The sequence below is a fragment of the Loxodonta africana genome, chromosome 3 (genome assembly GCF_030014295.1).
Source record: "Loxodonta africana isolate mLoxAfr1 chromosome 3, mLoxAfr1.hap2, whole genome shotgun sequence".
NCBI lineage: Eukaryota > Metazoa > Chordata > Mammalia > Proboscidea > Elephantidae > Loxodonta > Loxodonta africana.
In genome coordinates, this window is record NC_087344.1 from 34511679 (window position 1) to 34533379 (window position 21701).

The 21701-nt window shown below is 45.7% G+C and overlaps 1 protein-coding gene across 1 annotated transcript in view; it reads right to left on the reverse strand.

Moving 5' to 3' along the window:
* PBX4 (PBX homeobox 4) overlaps window positions 1-21320 on the reverse strand; it is a 41720-nt gene extending 20400 nt beyond the window's left edge. The window contains 1 exon segment of the mRNA XM_023552182.2: window positions 21138-21320. Coding sequence (XP_023407950.2) covers window positions 21138-21319 — 182 coding nt within the window. The 5' untranslated portion in view covers window position 21320.
* Window positions 21321-21701: the final 381 nt, after the last annotated feature.

Here is a 21701-nt window from a genome sequence, read left to right on the forward strand (position 1 = left end):
ATTTCTATTTGTTAAAGGCATCTAATTGTAGTATTTCCGTTATAGCAGCACTAGATATCTAAGGCACAGCCCAACAGTCAGACGCCCTCAACATTACAAAAAAGGTAGAACCTGGAGTCCCTGGGCAATACACAAACTGTTCGTAATAAAAAGGCTGGCAGTTTGAATCCACCCAGAGGCACCTCAGAAGAAAGGCCTGGCAACCTACTTCTGAAAAATCAGCCAATGAAAACCCTATGGAGTTAAGGCATACTGAGGCTCAGGAGTGGCACAGTGTCACCTCCACCACATCCTAGTGGTTAAAGCAAATCATAGGCCAACCCAGGCCAATCCTGCATAAAGAACATGATGACCAGAAGGTACAGTTCACTGAGGGTCACCAGTGTGACAGACTACCACAACCCCTAGTATTAAAGAGTTTACAGTCTTGTGGGGGAGATTTAATACTAAAACCAAACCTGTTGCCATCAAGTTGATTCTGATTCATAGTGACCCTGTAGGACAGAGTAGAACTGCCCCATAGGGTTTCCAAGGAGCGACCAGTGGATTTGAAATGCTGACCTTTTGGTTAGCAGCCGTAGCTCACTGTAGCTCTTAACCACTGCATCACCAGGGCTCCGATTTAATATCAGGCAAATGCAAGTATGTACAAAGTGCTCCAGAAGTAATGAAGCAGTAATTAAACATTCAGAGAAATCATACTTAGAAAAACAGAGTTTTGTTTTGTTTTTCTTTCCTGGTTTTTGTTGTATTCCTTACTCCCAAATCACTGAACCAAAGATGTTACAGCACCAAAATCTAATAAATTGAGAAATACAGCTATATTTGCCATCAGATATTAAAAAATTGAAAAGAGAGTGTACATCAACTTGAAACTGTAGAGTATATTTTATTCTATGCTGGTATCACGAGTTCATTTAAGAATACTAAACGAGAAACCTAATTCAATAGATCCTAACTTCGAAAACAAAACAAAACCCTATAGAACACAATTCTACTCTGAAACACATGGTGTTGTCATGAGTCGGAATCAATTAGAACACAAAAAAAAACGTTTGTTTTTTTTGGTTTAGGGATGTAAAACTAGAAGAGAACAGAAATGAAGAGTTTGAAGACGGCATCTCCAGGCTTGACTGGGATGAGAGAAGCCAAACGCACAATTGAGAGCGCTGGGTTCCACAGTCCAAGGAGGGGGCAGGAGAAGCAGACAGCTGAATTGTGTGCTCTTGGTCCCTGTTCTAGGACTGAGCACATAGTGGGCACGTGCTCATTTGCAAGATGAAGGAAAGATGTTATGGTCTTTAATAGTGTTGCATGTAAATACAAAAATAAGATCAAAAAGAAAAACGGCCAAAGACACTAGATTTGGGCAGAAGGAAGTTATGAATAAAGGAGACAGTTGCCTCAGTGTCTTAGTCACCTAGTGCTGCTGTAACAGAAACACCACAAGTGGATGGCTTTAACAAAAGAGAAATTTATCCTTTCACAGTCTAGTAGGTTACGAGTCCAAATTCAGGGTGTCAGCTCCCGAGGAAGGCTTTCTCTGTCGGCTCTGGAAGAAGATTCCTCGTCATCAACCTTCCCCTGGCTGAGGAGCTTCTCAGGCGCAGGGACCCCAGGTCCAAAGGACACGCTCTGCTCCGGATGCTTTCTTGGTGGTATGAGGTTCCCACCTCTCTGCTTGCTTCCCTTTCCTTTTTATCTCTTGAGAGATAAAAGGTGGTGCAGGCCACACCCCAGGGAAACTCCCTTTACATTGGATTGGGCATGTGACCTGGGTAAGGGTGCTGTTTACAATCCCACTCTCATCCTTTTAACATAAAATTACAATCACAAAATGGAGGACAACCACACAATGCTGAAAATCATAGCCCAACCAATTTGATACACACATTTTTGGGGGGACATAATCTAATCCACGACATTCAGCAAGGGCTAAGAACAGGAGCCCTCGAGTCACCAGTGGGCTCAATCAGAAAGAGATTTGGTAAAGGAGTCTCTCAAACATTTCCGAAGAAACGACGGTAGAGGAAAGTTAACATTTATTGAGCTTTCTTCTGATCCAAGACAAATACCTCAGAGAAGTCAGAGTACTTATAACAGGTACAGAAGCAACGGCATGTTCACTCCTTATTTGGCAAGGAACTCAAAGTCATGCTCAATCAGACATCAGCTGAGGTGGTCACCTCACCCGTGTCTGCCTTCCGAGGCCGTGCCCTCCACTCATGCCTGACAGAACCACACTGCATGCTTTCATGCTTCTGTGATGTCCCTATACGTTCTGGCTCCCAGCCCAGAATGCCAGGCCCACTTTGTCTCCCTGTGCAAAGCCTGGGTCTAGATCAGGCTCATCTCCTTGCATGAAATGAAGGTTTACTGAATATACGAGAACAAATCTGTGAGAATGAACTTAAAAAAAGTCCTCTGAAGCCTTAGCCTGACTCTCTGATCTCCCACAGCACCTGATCACTACTAAGCTCCTAAGGCAGGAAGTGGTGCCTTATTCCAGGGAGCTACACGGGAGTCCTGGGAAAAACAGGGACAGAGTTCAAGACAACGTGCTCAAATCTCCATCCAACCACTTCCTAGTTGTCTGAGCTTGGGCAAGTTCTTACTCACTCTGGCCTCAGTTCCTCATCTAGACACTCAGTTAAAAACCACTCAATTCCTAGGGTTACTGGGAAGTTCAAATGAGGGAAATCACCATCATCATCATCACTAACTACTGTTCTGTTTTATTGTACTTTAGATGAAGGTTTACGGAGAACGGTTTCTCTTTAAACAATTAACACACGTATTGTTTTGTGACATTGGTTGCCAACTCCATGACATGTCAACACTCACCACTTCTTGACCTTGGGTTCCCCATTACCAGCTTTCCTGTCCCCTCCTGCCTTCTCATCCTTGCCCTTTAGTCTCGTTTTATCGGCCTGTCTAATCTTTGGCTGAAGGGTGAACCTCAGGAGTGACTTCATTATTGATCTATAGGGGTGTCCAGGGGCCATGTTCTCAGGGTTTCTCCAGTCTCTCTCAGACCAGTAAGTCTGGTTTTTTTTTTTTTTTTGGTGAGTTGGAATTTTGTTCTACATTTTTCTCCAGCTCTGTCTGGGACCCTCTATTGTGATCCCTGTCAGAGCAGTCAGTGGTGGTAGCTGGGCACCATCTAGTTGTGCTGGACTCAGTCTGGTGGAGACTGGTAGTTGTGGTCCATTAGTCCATTGGACTAATCTTTCCCTTGTGTCTGGTTTCTTCATTCTCCACTGCTCCAGATGGGGTGGGACCAGCAGAAGTATCTTAGATGGCCGCTCACAAGTTTTTAAGACCCCAGGTGCTACTCACCAAAGTAGAATGCAGAACATTTTCTTTATTTATTTTGAACATTTTCTTTATAAACTACGTTATGCCAATTGAGCTAGATATTCCCTGAGACCACAGTCTCCAAAGCCCTCAGTCCAGTAATTTGGTCCCTCAGGGAGTTTGGATGTGTCTAAGGAGCTTCCATGACCTTGCCTTGGACAAGTTATGCTGGCTTCCCCAGTATTGTGTACTGTCTTATCCTTCACCAAAGTTACCACTCATCTATTGTGTATTTAGTGTTTTTCCCTCCCCTCCCTCCCCTCCCTCATAACCATCAAAGATTGTTTCTTTCTGTGTGTAAACCTATTCATGAGTTTCTATAGAAGTGGTCTCATATGATATTTGTCCTTTTGTGATTGACTTTTATTTCACTCAGCATGATGCCCTCTAGATTCATCCATGTTGTGAGATGCTTCACAGATTCATCACTGTTCTTTCTCTTTGCATAGTATTCTATTGTGTTGATGGGCATCTAGGTTGTTTCCATATTTTTGCTATTGTGAACAATGTTGCAGTGAACATGGTGTGCACATCTCTATTCATGTGATGGTTCTTATCTCTCTAGGATATATTCCTAGGTGTGGGGTTGCTGGATCACATGGTATTTCTATTTCCAGGCTGTGAAGATCAATGAATTCCAAGATCAGCAGATAAGCTGCTAGCTCAAGTCCCAAGAACTGGAGGTCCGATGCACAGCAGAGAGCTATAGGATCCAAAGCAGGCAAAAGCTAGAACATCTGCTTATATTCAGATGCAGGCCACACACACAAGGAAACTCCTTTTCAGCTGACTGACTACTCCCACCAGATCCCATCATGGGAGTGATCACATACAAACACTGAGAATCATGGCCCAGCCAAGTTGACATGCAATCTTAACCATCACAGTCCACCCCTTGTCAACCTGGCACCTGTACACACCTCCTCTAACTATACATGATCTCTGAATAAAGGCAATTACAAAGTCATACCTGCGCCTAACATGATACAACACACATACAACCGAAAATGCACTAGCCCTGCTTACATCTGATATTTTATAAGTGAAGAAAACAAAAATATTTGATGCACATATACAAAAAAGAAATACTCATAACAATTACAGTCCTTGTTTCTACAACTGGTCACGTGGACTTAGCTGGTATTTAGAACTAGCTTCTTCCACTGCCCATTCCATATTCCCTTTGCCCTCAGCAAGCACCTTAGCTGGTTGTGGTTCTTTACTTGGTGGGGAAACCCAAACCTTCATTCCTGAAGGGTCTGGGGCCATTAGTGGTCGTGTCAGGGGGTTGCTGTAGTTTTCAATTGACTTGAATCACAGGGCACGGTAGTACTAAGAGATGCCCTAAGGGATCTCCTGCATTCCAGACATACTCTTCTTTACCTCCATTATGTAATACCAATCCGATTTTCTCTTGGTACTCAGGATCAATTACACCAAACAGTATGGTAACTCCCTTCTTTGCCTGTTGATCCAGAGGCATAGGAGCACAAAGCAGCCAGGTGGCATTCTTAGTTTTCAGTTCAGTGGAATCAGTGATGTGTCTCCAAGTGGGAATATTCCTCCCTTGGGAACTAAGACCTATAGACCTGCATAGCATAAGTCATGGGGACAGGAAGCAAAAACCTGGTGAGTGGATTGCTAGGGGTAATAGTGAGTGGTGCCATTTCCATTTCCTCTCCTTGATTCCTGGACCCATGAATCCTGGCTATGGGAAAAATAGCACCATATATTGGACACTGGTTTAGAGCACATTTAGCCTCCTGGAGAACACTGCCCAACCCTGCAAGATATTGCTGCCTAGCTGGTGCCGTAATTGTGTCTTTAGGAGACCATTCCATCATTCTATCAAGCCAGCTGCTTCAGGATGATAAGGAACATGGTAAGACCAGTGAATTCCACGAGCATGGGCCCACTGCCGCACTTCATTTGCTGTGAGGTGAGTCCCTTGATCAGAGGCAATGCTGTGGGGGATACCATGATGGTGGATAAAGCATTCTGTAAGTCCATGGATGGTAGTTTTGGCAGAAGCATTGCATGCGGGGAAGGCAAATTCATATCCAGAGTGTCTATTCCAGTAAGGACAAAACACAGCTCTCTCCATCATGGAAGTGGTCCAATGTAATCAACTTGCTACCAGGTTGCTAGCTGATCACCTCGAGGGATGGTACCATATTGGGGACTCAGTGTTGGTCTCTGCTTCTGGCAGATTGGGCACTCACTAGTGGCTGTAGCCAAGTCAGCCTTGGTGAATGGAAGTCCATGTTGCTGGGCGTATGCATAACCTCCATCTCTGCCACCATGGCCACTTTGTTCATGAGCCCATCGAGCAATGATGGGAGTAATTGCTGGGGAAAAAGGATGACTGCTTTCCACAGAAAGTGTCATTCTATCCACTTGATTATTAAAATTATCCTCTGCTGAGGTCACCCTTTGGCAAGCACTCACGAGACACAAATATCTTCATTTCTTTGGCCCATTCAGAGAGGTCTATCCACATACCTCTTCCCCAGACTTCTGTTTCTCCAATTTTCCAATCATGTTCCTTCCAAGTGCCTGATCACCAGCCAAACCATTAGCCACAGCCCATGAATCAGATACAATTACACACCTGGCCATTTCTCCTTCCAAACAAAGTGAACAACCAGCTGCGTTGCTTGAAGTTCTGCCCATTGGGAGGATTTCCCTTCAACCACTGTCCTTCAGGGAGGGCCCAAAAAAGGGGCTGTAGTGCTGCTGCTGTCCACTTTCAAGTGGAACCTACATGTCACACAGAACCATCTGTAAACCAGGCACGAGTTTTGTCTTCTTCAGTTGACTGAACTCCCCATGATGCCACAGGTGCAGCCTGGGAGATGGAAGGTAATGTGACAAGAGTGGAGACCATGGGCATTTGGGTCACTTCTTCATGCAACTTACTTGTGCCTTCAGGTCCTTCTTGGGCCTGATCTCATATATCCTACCTCCATTTAATGATGGAGTGCTGCTGTGCACTTAGAACTTTATGACTCTGTGGGTCAGACAACACCTAGTTCATGATGGGCAGCTCAGGCCTCATGGTGACTTGGTGTCTCACAGTTAAGTGTTCAGTCTGTACTAAGGCCCTGTAACAAGCCAAAAGCCATTTCTCAAAAGGAGAGTAGTTATCTGCAGAAGATGGTAGGGCTTTGCTCCAAAATTCTAAGGGTCTGTGCTGTGATTCACCAATAGGGGCCTGCCAAAGACTCCAAACAGTATCTCTATCTGCCATGGACATTTCAAGCGGCATTTGCTCAGCGGGATCATATGGCCCAAATGGCAGAGCAGCTTGCATGGCAGTCTGAACCTGTTGCAGTGCCTACTCTTGTTCTGGGCCTCACTCAAAACTAGAAGCTTTTCAAGTCACTTGACAAATAGGCTGGAGTAGCACACCCAAATGAGGAATATGTTGCCTCCAAAATCCAGAGAGGCCCACTAGGCATTGTGCCTCCTTTTTAGTTGTAGGAGCAGCCAGATGCAATAACTTATCCTTCACTTTAGAAGAAATATTTCGACATGCCCCATACCAATGGACCCCTAGAAATGTCACTGAGGTGGAAGGTGCCTGGATTTTTGTGGGATTAATTTCTCACCATCTAGCACCCAAATGTTTACCAATAAGTCCTCAGTCATTGATACTTCTTCCTTACTAGGTCCAATCAGCATAATGTCATCAAAGTAATGGACCAGTGTGACATCTTGTGGAAGGGAAAGGCAACCAAGTTCCCTGCTGACTGAATTATGACATAGGGCTGGAGAGTTGATGCAGCCCTGAGGTAGGCAAGTGAAGGTGTACTGCTGGGCTTGCCAGCTGAAGGCAAACTGCTTCTGGTGGTTTTCTGAAACAGGTATAGAGAAAAAGGCATTAGCCAGATCAATAGCTACATACCAGGTACCAGGAGATGTATTAATTTGCTCAAGCAATGAAAGTACATCTAGAACACCAGCTGCAACTGGAGTCACTATCTGGTTAAATTTTCGATAATCTACTGTCATTCTCCAAGATCCATCTGTTTTTTGCACAGGGTAAGTAGGTGAGTCAAATGCAGATGTGGTGGGAATCACCACTGCTGCATCCTTCAAGTCCTTGATGGTGGCTGTAATCTCTGCAATCCCTCCAGGAACGCGGAATTGCTTTTGGTTTACTATTTTCCTAGGTTGAGGCAGTTCTAACGGCTTCCACTTGGCTTTTCCTACCATAATAGACCTTACTCAATTTGTCAGGGATCCAATGTGGGGGTTCTGCTGGTTGCTGGGTCTATCTATTTAAATTATGCATTCTGGAACTGTGGAAGTCACTACAGGATGGGTTTGGGGGACCACTGGACCTACTGTGAGATGGACGTGAGCCAAGACTCCATTAATAACCCGACCTCCATATGCTCCCACTCTGACTGGTGGGCCACAATGATGTTTTGGGTCTCCTGGAATCAGTGTCAGTTCAGAGCCAGTATCCAGTAATCCTCAAAAAGTGTGATTTTTCCTTTTCCCCAGTGAACAGTCTCTCTTGTAAAAGGCCATAGATCCCTTTAGGAAAGGCTGGGAGAGATTAATGGTATAAATTTTTGGCGGTGTATTGGCATCCTTCCTCAAGGGGACCTGGCCTTCCTTCATTCAAGGGGTTGTGGGTCTTTAAACTCGCTCAAGTCTGGGAATTGACTGAGGGATCATGACTCTCTATTCTGGTAATTCAAGTTAGACTGCTGTTCACCTGACCTAGAATTCACCCGTTTGTACAGATCAAGTAAATATTTAGTAGATTTCCTATTTCACTCCTAGGGACACCATGACTAAGTAACTAATGCCATAAATCCATATGAGTCAGACTATTCTGATTACTGCTTTGACTCCACTGTCCATTACTGTAACCACACCCACCTTATCTTTGTCGATTGAGTGCCACCACTTGGCCCCTATACCATCGGGTCCAATCAGCCCTGTAGTAGTTAGGTGTCTTAATTCAGTTAGGGCAGTTTTCACTGTCAAATCTGATTTACATAAAATAGCAATCACAGCAGTCTTCAAGGATGCTAGAGCTCCCTTCATAAATTTGTCCCTCACAGTTGTGGCAAAACATGTGTCCTCTGGGCATTCCATGTGTGAGCCTGTGGGTCTAACCTGATAAATCCACTCTAGCATGCCAATTTCCCTAAGCCTTTGGATACCTCCTTCTACAGTATATGAAGGCAGGTCTGGTACTTCAACTCGATTTCACGTAGGCCACCACATAATACAAGTTTCAGCAACCCAACCAAATAAACTATTAGGTCCTTTCCTAACTTCTGGAGCTGAAACATTGAATCTGTGTTTAGTGAGCCCATATCAATAAACTCAGACTGATCCATCATTGGAAACCCTGGTGGCGTAGTGGTTAGGTGCTATGGCTGCTAACCAAAAGGTTGGCAGTTCAAATCCACCAGGCACTCCTTGGAAGCTCTATGGGGCAGTTCTACAGGGTCGCTATGAGTCAGCATCAACTCAACGGCAGTGGGTTTGGTTTTGGTTTGATCCATCATTATGTTCCTTGCACCATTATCCCACACCCTTAATAGCCATTCCCACACATATTCCCCAGGTTTCTCTTTGTACATATTAGAAAAGTCAAGCAGTCTTTTGGAGTGTAGTGTACCTCCTCCTGGCTCACACTTTGTACTTCACCTTTTGAGGCTCACTGGTACTTAAATCTAGTTATAGGTCTAGAAGCCAGAATCAGTAGTGTGGAATTGTTTTAACATTCAGCATTGTCTTGTAAAGCATCTGCCTCAGGCAATGCCCCAGGCAATGACTCAGGGGAGGGCTCCTTAGAGGCAGCTGGGCTAGGGCTAATCTCATTAGATGAGAGTGGACGGGCTAATAGTTTTTCTAGGCAGGGTGGTGTAGCAGACAAACATGAAGTAATCTCTGCAGATGGAGTGGTTCTGTTGGCAGGAGTGATTCAATGCAATTTAGGGGCTCAGTGTCTCCAGCTTCCTGATTATCTGCCCATATGCCCCCAGCCCAAGTTTCAGGATCCTATTTCTTCCTATCAATGCCCTAACTTTAACTTCAGACACCTCTCGACATTGGCAATTGAGCTGGTATTGTAATTCAGCCACTCTTACAATAAGACTCTGAGTTTGGTTTTCGGCAATATCAGCTCTGTTACTACAATACGGCTTTCTTTCAAAGCACAAGCTGTGAAGATCAGGGAATCCCAAGGTCAGAGGTCAAGACTTCAAGACTTCTCCTGATTCACGTAGCTGCACAGGCCAGTGAACCCAAGATTGGCAGGTTGGAGAGCAGGGCTCTTGCTCACAGGCTGTGAGGACAGACAAATTCCAAGATCGGCAGATAAGCTGTTAGCTCAAGTTCTAAGAACAGAGGTCAGGTGAATAGGAGACAGCTGCAGGATCCATGGCAGACAAAAGCCAGAACATCCACTTATATTCAGATGCAGGCCACACGTACAAAGAAACTCCCCTTCAACTGATTGGCTACTCACACCAGATCCCATCATGGGAATGATCACATGTAAACACTGAGAATCATGGCTCAGCCAAGTTGACACACAATCTTAACCGTCACAGATAGCCTCAGGAAATCATTTTTATTTTATTATTTTTTTATTTTTATTGTGCTTTAAGTGAAAGTTTACAAGTCAGTCTCCCATACAAAAATTTATATACACCTCGCTACGTACTCCTAGTTGCTTTCCCTCTAATGAGACAACACACTCCTTCTCTCCACCCTATATTCCCCGCGTCCATTCAGCCAGCTTCTGTCCCCCTCTGCTTTCTCGTCTCCCCTCCAGACAGGAAATGCCCACATAGTCTCATGTGTCTACTTGATCCAAGAAGCTCACTCCTCACCAGTGTCATTTTCTATCTTATAGTCCAGTCCAATCCCTGTCCGAAGAGTTGGCTTTGGGAATGGTTCCAGTCTTGGGCTAACAGAAGGTCTGGGGACCATGACCTCTGGAGTACTTCTAGTCTCAGTCAGACCATTAAGTCTGGTCTTTTTACAAGAATTTGAGGTCTGCATCCCACCTCTCTCCTGCTCCGTCAGGGATTCTCTAGGAAATCATTTTTAAAACTAGCAAAATTCAACTTTTAGGAAAAGGGCACCAAGGACAGCAAGATTTGTCTTTGCCACTAGACCAAGTCAAGCTAAGCACATTATCTTAAGAGCATAACTAAAACCTGCAGCAGGCTACAGACTGCTGGGCATCAAGACAACTGGCATCCAGTGTAACCTCCTGCAGGATAATGAAAAAGGAAATTCAACTCTGAAATTAGTAGCTCCTCTAATGCGAGAGCTATCTGGCTTTGGGAAATTCCAAACCATAAATTCCTCCTCTGAACCCCTGCATTCTTTGAGTGGACACGCTAAAAGCTGAGTGCTCGCTCACATGAGTTAATATCCACATCTGTAAAGGTCTTCATCCTCATAATCAGTATTCCAATCAAAACAAGGGCATGCCATTCAGTTGAGTGCTTATGCCTTGCCACTGGGTAAATTCTAAGGATACCCAAAATTACCTCATCTTTTCCCTTTAACAGTTAGAATTTATGGGTTAGAATTAAACCCATATTAAATAAGGAATGTCAATCTGCAGAATTAGGAAAGCCATGCAAATCTACACTAGTAGAAAATACATAACAAGACATTTATGGAGAAGTCAAATAAAAAAAAGTTCACAGAAATAATTTCTTGTTAAAAAAAAAAAAGCTACAAAGCCCCTTAATTGTAGCGCCTGTTAAATTGCTTAGTTATCTAGTGCTGCTGTAACAGAAATACCACAAGTGGATGGCTTTTTATTTTCTCACAGTTTGGGAGGCAAGAAGTCCAAATTTAGGGTGCCAGCTCTAGGAGAAAGATTTCCCTCTCTGTCATCTCTGGAGGAAGGTCCTTGTCATCAAGCTTCCTCAGTTGCAGAGCTTCTCAGCGCAGGGACCCCAGGTCCAAAGGATGCACTATTCTCCTGGTTCTTGTTTCTTGGCAGTATGAGGTCCCCGTGTCTCTCTGCTCACTTCTCTTTTATATGCAAAGAGATTGGCTTAAGACACAACCTAATCTTGTAGATTGAGTCCTGCTTCATTAACACAACTGCTGATAATCCCACCTCACCAGTATCATAGAGATAAGACTTACAACACACAGGAAAATCACATCGGATGACAAAATGGTGGACAATCACACAACACTGGGAATCATGGCCTAGTCAAATTGACAGACATTTTTGGGGGACACAGTTCAATCCATGACAGTTGACTTAAAGCCAACTTCTAAGTATTTTTTTCACACATACTACACTGCTTGCTTCAAAAAAATATATAATGGTGACCATTCTCCATCACAGTTTTATTCACCATAGGTAGTTTCTTTGCTCTAAACAGTGGCCATTTTCTATCACACGCAAGTCCTACAAAATAACACCAATGTGAGCTGTGGTTTTATAGACCATATAAAGGAAATACAGAAACACTGTTGTTAGGTGCTGTTGAGTCGGTTCTCATAGCGACCCCGCATCAAATGGTATGAAACAGTGCCCAGTCCTGCGCCATCCTCACATTTGTTGGTAAATGTGTGCCCACTGTTGCAGTCACTGTGTCAATCCATCTTGTTGAGGGTCTTTCTCTTTTTTGCTGACCCTCTACTTTACCAAGCATGATGCTCCTCTCCAGGGATTGGTCCCTCTTGATAACATATCCAAAGCACTTGAGACGAAGTCTTGTCATCTCTATATGCTTCTAAGGAGCATTCTGGCTGTACGTCTTCCAAGGCACATTTGTTCATTCTTCTGCCAGTCTATGGTATATTCAATATTCTGTGGCAACACCATAATTTAAAGGCCATCAATTCTTCTTTGGTCTTCCTTATTCACTGACCAGCTTTCACATGCCTATGAGGCGATTGAAAATACCTTGCGTTGGGTCAGGTGCACCTTAGTTCTCAAGGTGACATTTTGCAGCAGATTTGCCAAGTGAATATGTCATCTGATTTCCTGACTGCTGCTTCCATGGGCATTGACTGTGAATCCAGGTAAAAACAAATCCTTGACAACTTCAATCTTTTCTCCATTATTCATGATGTTGCTTATTGATCCAGTTGTTGGATTTTGTTTTCTTTATGTTGAGGTGTAATCCGTACTGAAAGCTGTGATCTTTGATCTTCATCAATAAGTGCTTCAAGTCCCCTTCACTTCCAGCCAGCAAGGTTGTGTCATCAGCACATCGCAGGTTGTTAATGAGTCTTCCTCCAATCCTGATGCTGCATTCTTCACATAGTCAAGGTTCTTGGGTTAGTTGCTCAGCCTACAGAATGAGTAAGTATGGTGAAAGGATACACTCCTGATGCACACCTTTCCTTATTTCAAACCATGCAGTATCCCCATGTTCTGTTAGAACAACTGCCTCTTGGTTTATGTACATGAGCACAATTAAGTGTTCTGGAATTCCCATTCTTTGCAATGTTTTCCATAATTTGTTATGATCCACACAGTAGAATATCTTTGCATAGTCAATAAAACACAGGTAAATATCTTTTTCGTATTCTCTGCTTTCAGCCAAGATCCATCTGACATCAGCAATGACATCCCTTACTCCATCTCCTCTTCTGAACCCGGACTGAATTTCTGGCAGTTCCTTGTCGATGTGTTGCTGCAACTGTTTTTGAATTATCTTCAGCATAATTTACTTGCGTGTGATATTAATGATATTGTTTGATAATTTCTGCATTCAGTTGAATCACTTTTATTTCTTCTAGCCAGTTCGCATAGACAAGTGAGTGCTTCCAGAAACCCTAGAACCTCTATAATTTGATTTTCTTAGACAACAGGTCCCTGTGGCCCAAGGCAAAGTGTTTCATTTAGAGGGAAAAAAAAAAAAAAAATCTATTTTCTTAATTGTATTTGTTCATTTTTAATTTTCTTTCTATATTAAGTAGGAAAATCAATACTAATGTGTGACCCTTGTGATTAATTTAAATTCCATTATGCCCACAAGTGGACCTCAGGCTCAAAAAAATTTCCATTTGTCAAACTACCTACCTATTAGGTAGGCTGATTTATGAAAGTTGAAATAAATGGGACACTATACTAACAACAACAACAACAATCATTTTGGCAGTCTCTAGAGTCAGATCTCTCTAAGAGTGGTCTGGGATCAGCAGTGCTGGCACCCGTTGGAGCTCATTAAAAATATGGAATCCTTGCCCCACCTGGGACCTGCTATATCAGAATGTGCACTGCAATGGGAGTCCCCAGAGGTGAGCGGCACAGGCCAGTCTAAGAAGAACTGCTGTAGAGCAGCACCGTCCAGGAAAATTTTCTGCGGTGATGGAAACATTCTATATCTGCACTGTCCACTAAGCACATGTTACGGAAGCCACTAACCACACGTGGCTACTGAGTGCTTGAAATGTAGCTAGTATGACCGAGGAACTGAAGGTTTAATTTTATCTAATTTTAATTAAAAAAGTCACACATGGCAAGTGTGGGCATTCTGGACAGTGCAGTTCTGTAGTGTCTTAGCTGTGCAGCTGCATGCAGACAGTCAAGGAGTGACTGCTACAGCCAAACCTGCTAATCCTGCAAAACAGCACGCCTGTCATTTCAAGGTACAGTGACTTGAAGAGGGCCAGGTTTCATCAGTGTCCTCTCCCACAGGTCAGGTATGGAGCCTGGGTCTCCGGGACGACACTGCTGACCATTTCACTTCCTCTGTTTCCATCAGGTTCCCTGGGCAATTCCTAGGTCTAGAATTTTCATATTGACTCCTTAGGAATCTCACCACTAGACAAGAGAAGGAGTTCACTAGCTTTTTTTTTTTTTTTTTCCCAGAAGCTCCGTTTTATTTTCCGCAGTGACAAACCTTTAAGCATCCCCCTTCTCCAGCAACAGGGAAACAAAACAAGTGGGAGAAGAACACCCAAGGGCCATACAGGAAAATAGTTAGGCCCCCATACTAAAGTGGCAACTACTCTAGGAATCAATGTCCAGGCAAGGATGCACTGCCTAGGAGGGGACACAAACTTAGGCCTCAGCCTCCTTCTCTCAGCCTAGGCTTAGTGGTAAACAGGTGGCCCAAAGTGCAGCATGGTCTGTACCACCAGGGAAAGCTGGTCGAGAAAGGTGATGATGGAAATCCAGAGGAGAGGATGCTGACAGTCACTGTGAGCTTTTTATAAATTGCCCCACAGTGGGGTTCGGTATCTAGGGCCAGGGACCCATGGGTAATCTCTTTTCCCAGGGGAGACGGGAAAGTCAGGCTTAGGGGTAATTTGTGCAGTTGGCTTCCCTGACCTCTGGCCTCACATGCCTCAGCGACCTGGGGAATGCCATCAGCTGCAGGGCCTGCAGGGTCCATGCCTCCAGAGCCGCCCTCACTAGCCTTTGATGATTGGCAGCCTCCAGGCTCCAGGGGCACCTGTGGCCCCTGCAGCTCCTAGGGCGTAGGACACATGCACACCGCTTAAGGCGAAGGGCCCTGAAGTTTGGAGCCTGACATCCTGGCAGAGGAGCCTCAACTCCACACTGATAACATTCACAAATCATTCATAAAGGAAGGTGAAGGAAGTAAATGAAGTAACCTACGTCTGCTGTAAAATGTTGCGAGATTTCTCATAAAAAAGATAAGTCTATACATGAAATAGCAAAACACTCAGGCAATCCTTGGCAAATGAGATAAAATTTCTTGCCTTACTGGTCCCCAGTCCTATAAAAAAAATAAACGAGAAAGTGATCAGTGAAAGGGCCAAGTTAAAAAAAGCAGAACTGTCCCTTCTCCAGGAAGAACCCAGGATGCAGGCGAACATCGGAGGCCATTCAAAGAAACCAAACATCCTCACAGTGGTCTTCAGCTGGCCTGGGCTGGCTGAAACTAAGGCATTGCATTCCAAAGTCCCCAAATCCCTCCACCATCTATGTACCCAGAGGCAAGAATGATGTACAGTTCAATGTCCTAGGATCATTCAGCTATAATGACAAAATTATGCACAAATATTTGGAACTGCCTTCCTAATAATGCAGGAATCAAGTTTTAGGGAGAATTGGTATGTTTTCCTTTTTAAACTCACTTATGGGGATGAAACAGGTAAGGGGGCCTCACATTGGAGATGAAAAATTCTTTCTTACTCGACAGTTGAGCTAAACTGACTCCAGGGGCTATGAGGGGATGGCAGGTGTGTTGTGAGGGGGCAGGGCTGCAAGACCTTCCACCGTTCAACTGATCAGGAGTGACAACAATCTTCTTCCCCTCCTGGGCTGATAATCTACCAGGCTGTAGAGCTCACTATGAGGAAAAGGCCCACTCAAGCTGTGTTTCCTCCAGAGCGGACCAAAGACTCCCTTGTCTGGAATTGGTTGAATTTTTAGGGCCTCGAGTTCGTTTAAAGGTTAGATCTAAAGAAGTGGGGGAGATTTAAGGCTTCCAAACCCTAAAAATAAAAGCCCCAGGGGTCTTCCCAGCTCAGAAAGAAGTCATGAACCAGAAGCCAGGTACCTAACAGGCTTGTTAAAATTATCCAGCACATATAACTCCCTCATTTAATTTCTCAGCCTTAAAACAAAAAGAGCTATCTTTGGGGATGTAAGGAAGGGGGGACTGACTGACTGCATTCTCTTCTAAAGCCTATTAGTGGAGACTACAATCTCAAGAGACTGCAGCTACCCCACAGACAGAGGTATACACGTGGCTTCCACCTGTGTAATAGTAGTAGTAGCATCAGAACCTGTCTAAATTCACGAAGGGGAGGAGAAAAAAGCCAGCAGCCCAAAGCTGATCCCTTTGAGGTGGTGGTCAGACAAACCTCCACTCACCAACACCAGCTGTCCCTCCCATGGCTCTCTCCACTTCTCTGCTGGGTTCAACAATTCATTGCAATGGCCAGACGGAACTCACAGAGCATACTCATGATTATGGGGTTTAGTAGGGAAGTAACAGGTTACAATTCAGAATCAGGATCAACTTGAAGTAACAGGAACAACTCAGGATACAGCATTTCAATCAGGGCAGCTTCTACTTGGTTGTGCCCACGGACAGACCTCTACCACTGGGCCCTGCTTGGGCCTGGCCTCTGCCCTGTTGGACAAGTGTTACAGCTCTCTAGCTCTGCTGATTTAAGTCTCCCAAGGCACCCCATTCTGCCAGGAAGCCTCCTGCCGGAAGACACTCAGCTCTCTTGCTCTGTGGGTATATGAACTCTCTGAAGCTATCTGCTGGTCTTGTACTGCTGTCATCTCCAGTGTTACAGCTGTCTCCTGGGTCTAGGAGTTTCTCAGCGTAGGGAACCCAAGTCCAAAGGACATGTTCTGCTCCTGGCTCCTCTTCTTGGTGGTAATGAGATCCCCCCTAAACTGGTGGGATTGGCTCTTTTTAAGCCTAATGGGATGGCAAGACTGATTGACCCCCTTGGTGGGCCACAGGTACCTTATGTGCATATCCTAGCCAATCCCAGCAAGAATTTTACACACCTTATTTGCATAGTCCTACTGAATCATTTTGTGGGAGTTACAAGACACGGCCAGAAAGGCCATAGAAGAAGAGAAACCCATTGCCCTGAAACACACATGAAGAGCTCTGTCTTTGCGTGGTGAAGCAGGTTCCTGGGTGTGAAGGGTTCATCTTGTCCCTCCCTCAGCTTCCACAAACTCCTCAGTTCCACAAAACTTTCCTGAGTACTTGGTGCCAGGCATTGTAGATGGCCCAGGAAATATAAAGAGATAGTACAACAAAGTCCTGCTCTAAGATTAGTCTAACAAAGAGACAGCCAGGTCAACAGACTGAGCATCACAGAGGGGCACCCTGCCTTGGCCCAGTTACATAGGATTGGTGTGCCCTCTTTCATGTTAGGACTGACCTATACACAGCACACTCTTAATATGACAACTATTAATGTATTAGCCTCATATATACAGTCCTTACTTCTCAATGAGCTCACAGGGTACAGAGACCATTTCAGCTGTGGTGAAATGACCACCTTTATACGGTCTTTTGCCTTGGCTCTTTGGAAAAACAGCTTGAGAGATTTTTCCCCTAAACGCTGAGGAGTTACCTTTGCCCTAGTTTTCTACTCTAGTGGGTTTGTCACTTTTATACAGATTGACATATCTTGAGTAAGCTATAAACAACTTGTGGTTTAATACTTTTTGCCTGGCCCTGGGCTGCAGCCTACCCTGTGACTGGTCTATTTTTATGCATCTTGCAGGGATTGGTTAATATACTTATGCAAATGAAGTGACTATAGCTTACTATGCAAATGAAGTGTTTGTGACCTACCGAGGGGATTAGTCAGTTAGTGGCCACGGCATGACGGCCATGCCTTGAAACTGACCAGAAGTTTGCTTACACATGCAGACAACCCCACAGAGACTGGCAGACAGAAGCAGAAGAAAGAAGAGAAGAAGCAGAGAGAGATTAGAGGTAAGGATCATCCTAAAAGAGCTATAACGTGGGTTGAGGACTATGTTAGTCATCTAGTACTGTTATAATAGAAATACCAAAAGTGGATGGCTTTAACAAAGAGAAATGTATTCTCTCACAGTCTAGTAGGTTACAAATCCAAATTCAGGGTATCAGCTCCAGGGTAAGGCTTTCTCTCTTTGTTGGCTATGGGGGAAGTTCCTTGTCCTCAATCTTCCCCTGGTCGAGGAGCTTCTCAGGTGCAGGAAACCCGTGTCCAAAGGATGTGCTCTGCTCCTGGTGCTGCTTTCTTGGTGGTATGAGGTCCCCAACTCTCTGCTTGTTTCCCTTTTATCTCTTGAGAGACAAAAGGTGGTACAGACCACAGCCCGGGGAAACTCCTTTTTGGATCAGGGAGGTGACCTGAGTATCCTTTTAGCCACAGGCAGAGATTATGATTTATAACACATAGGAAAATCACAAAATGGAGGACAACTACACATGGCCTAACCAAGTTGATACATATTTTGGGGGGACACAATTCAATCCATTACAGGCTGTAACACTGAAGACAGAGAGAGGCCTGGAAGAGGCCTTGTCTTAGGTAGCTAGTGCTCCTATAACAGAAATACTACAAGTGGATGGCTTTAACAGAGATTTATTCTCTCATAGTCTTGGAAGCCAGAAGTTCAAATTCAGGACGCCAGCTCCAGGGGAAGGCTTTCTCTCTCTGTTGGCACTGGGGGTAGGTCCTTGTCGTCAGTATTCCCCAGTCTAGGAGCTTCTCAGTGCAGGGACCTCAGGTCCAAAAGGTGCGCACTCCTGGCTCTTTTCCTTGATGGTAATAAGGTCCCCCTGTCTCTGCTTGCTTCTCTCTTTTATATCTCAAAAGAGATTGACTTAACACACAACCTAATCTTGTAGATGGAGTCCTGCTTCATAAACATAACTGCCTCTAGTCCTACCTCATTAACATCATAAAGGTAGGATTTACAACACACGTGAAAATCACATCAGATGACAAGATGGTGGGCATTCACACAATACTGGGAATCATGGCCTAGCCAAACCGACACATATTTTTGGGGGACACAATTCAATCCACGACAGGCCCTGTGGCAGAGTTGGTGGTGAGGGCAGAAACCTGCTGCTAGAAATGCGGCCAAGTTAAGAGCTGGACAAAACTGCTACACCGGCTATGAGACAGTTAGCAGTAGAGAGGCTGATGGCAGAAAGGCTGAAGGGGCATGCACGGCAGAGAGAAGGGCCTGGTTGCTTGCATGACTAAGAGAAGCTGAGAGAGCTATCCTGCACTATCGAAAAAAGAGAAGTGCTCTCTACGTCAGGGGAGACTTCTATACTTTGTCTACATCCTTCCTGATCCTGATCCTGAGTTGTACCCTCTTACTTCCTTAATAAACCACTTAACTCTAAGTATGGTCTGTGAGTTCTTATGAAACCCAGCAGAGAAGCAGAGAGTGCCATGGGGAGAACAGCTGGTGTCAGAATGGGTAAAAAGGTTGGAGAGTGAAGGAATCAGCTTTGGGCTGAAACTGGTCATTATCCTCCCTGAAGTTAGATGGTTCTGACACTACTACTAGCTATCTTGGTCTCCCTAGCATCTAGCACAATGCCCCCAAAAGTAGAATGAGAACAGTGTGTGTGTTGGGTGCAGGGCCCCTAGCTTTCCCGATAGAGGCTATGAAACTGTAAAAGAGTCAACATTCCACAAGAAGCCAAGGGAAAGAAAGTTTGAAGAACAAATGTACTCCTTATCCACCTTTTACTTTGCCTCCTCCTCCCTGGGGCTGTTGTTCCTTGGCTTTGTAATCCCTCCTCGATGTCCTCTAAAAACCCACTGCCACTGAGTTGATCCCAACTCACAGCGACCCTAAAGGACAGAGTAGAACTGCTCCATAGAGTTTCCAAGTGGATTTGAACTGCTGACCTTTTGGTTAGCAGCCTTGGCACTTAACCACTAGGCCACCAGGGTTTCCTGATGTCCTTTAGTGACCGCATAGTCTATACTACCAGAGACTCTGGTCCTACCCCCAGAGACCATACTTCACTCCAAAACAGGCTCAGTGCAACAAGGCCTCACCCTCCAAACCGACTTTAGTCCTTTCCTATTTTCTAATAATTTGCACACACTCCAAGCATGATAAAGTGCCTTGTGACTTGTGACACACATTCTGCCCTTCCTGGAGGGTGGCTGGCTGACAAGTGCTGGGTGAAGGTTAAGAGGAACAACAACAACAACCCGTTGCTGTCTAGTCAATTCCAACTCACAGTGACCCTATACAATGGATTAAAACTGCCCCACAGGGTTTCCAAGCAGCTGCAGGTAGATTTAGAACTGCTGATCTTTTGGTTAGCTGCCATAGCTCTTAACCACTGCGCCCCCAGAGCTTCGTAAGGGGAACAGGTGGTCTTAAAACCTCTTTAATTGTCCCACTGCAACTAAAATAAAATTAAACTCCTTTCTGCACCTGTGGGCCCATATGATTCAGTTCCAGCCTCTCTCCAAACTCAAGTCAGAGTTCCCCACCCTGGCTCTAGCTTTTTTCGCTCTCCAGCTTCAGGGCCTTGGGAGGTGCTGTGCCCACTCCAGGCCTGCTCTTCTCCGCCTGGCTTCCCGGAGTTCTTCGTGACCACTCCCCAGGGTCTCTTTTCCTTATAGCATTTATCACAATTTAGAGCCATTTTTTCATACTTTCTCTCCCCCAAACCACAAGCTTGAGAGCAGGGACTATGTCAGCACCCAGCTTACTGTCCGACACATAGAAGGTGTTCAATAAATACTTAATAAATTAATAACAAAATGGGTCCTCTATTTTCCCCAGAAAGTTCCAGATGGTTCCCACACCAAGTTACCACATCTCAACTCTTCAGCTGAGACATTTCTGACATTCCCCAGGGCTCTCTCTCCATAATCTCCCTTCAAAACTTCCCACCTTCATAAATCCCACTAACCACTCAGCAGGTCACCCTTGAAAAATCCCGCTTGCACCCAAATCTCAACCCTTACAACCTCCTAACACTCCTCTTATCCCTTTACATTCCATAAACCCCTAAACCACCTTTCACCATAAACCTTCCCAACTACAAACGCTCCTTAAGCGAACCCCCCTCGTCCCAGTTGCCTGTTTCAGTCCTACAAGCAAGCCCTCTTTCCAGTCTCACCTCCGTCTAAGCTTCTAAAACTCTTCAAGACGACTGCTTGGCCCCAGAGGCTAACTCTAACCCTTCCATTTTAACCCAAGAACTCCTTCGTCCTCAGAATCCCCTTCGGTCCTCAAGCCCCGCGCCGGCTCCCCCCACTTTCCCCGCTCCAGACTCCCCCCAGGCCCTCACTCCCCGGTCGCTCCCGGCCCAGTTCCTCACTTCGGCCTGGTCCAGGCCCCGGCCCCGGGAGCCTGCGACGCCCCTCGAACCCACGTGGCACCTGGCCTGCGCTTCGTCCAGGCTCTGGTCGGTGATGGCCATGACCTCCTACAGGACGTCGCCCGTGGCGGGGCCAGGCTGGGGCCTGGGAGGCGGCTGGCGCGGCAAGAGCGCCGTGGCATCCATAAGCGGTGGGGCTTGCGGGTGCTGAGGAGAGAACCTGGGCCTGGAGCGCTCCGGCGGGCGCCGCAGCGAACCGCCGCCGTCCGCGCACCGCCCCCCGCCGCCTCCAGCCAACCGCCGCAGCCTGCGCTCCGCCCGGGCCCCGCCTCCCGACGCTATTAGCCAACCACCGCAGCCTAGGTCGCTGAGCACCGCCCCGGGCCACACCCCCGACACCGCCCGCTGACATTCAGACCTCCGAGCTTTGCCTCGGGCCCCACCCCCGCCAGCCAACGGCTGCCCGCGGTGGTTCGGCGCACCGCCCCTAGCCCAGCCTCCCAGTGCCGCCAGCCAATCGCCGTCGTCCAGGCTTCCACCCGATGACCTGGCTGTGTCCCCGCC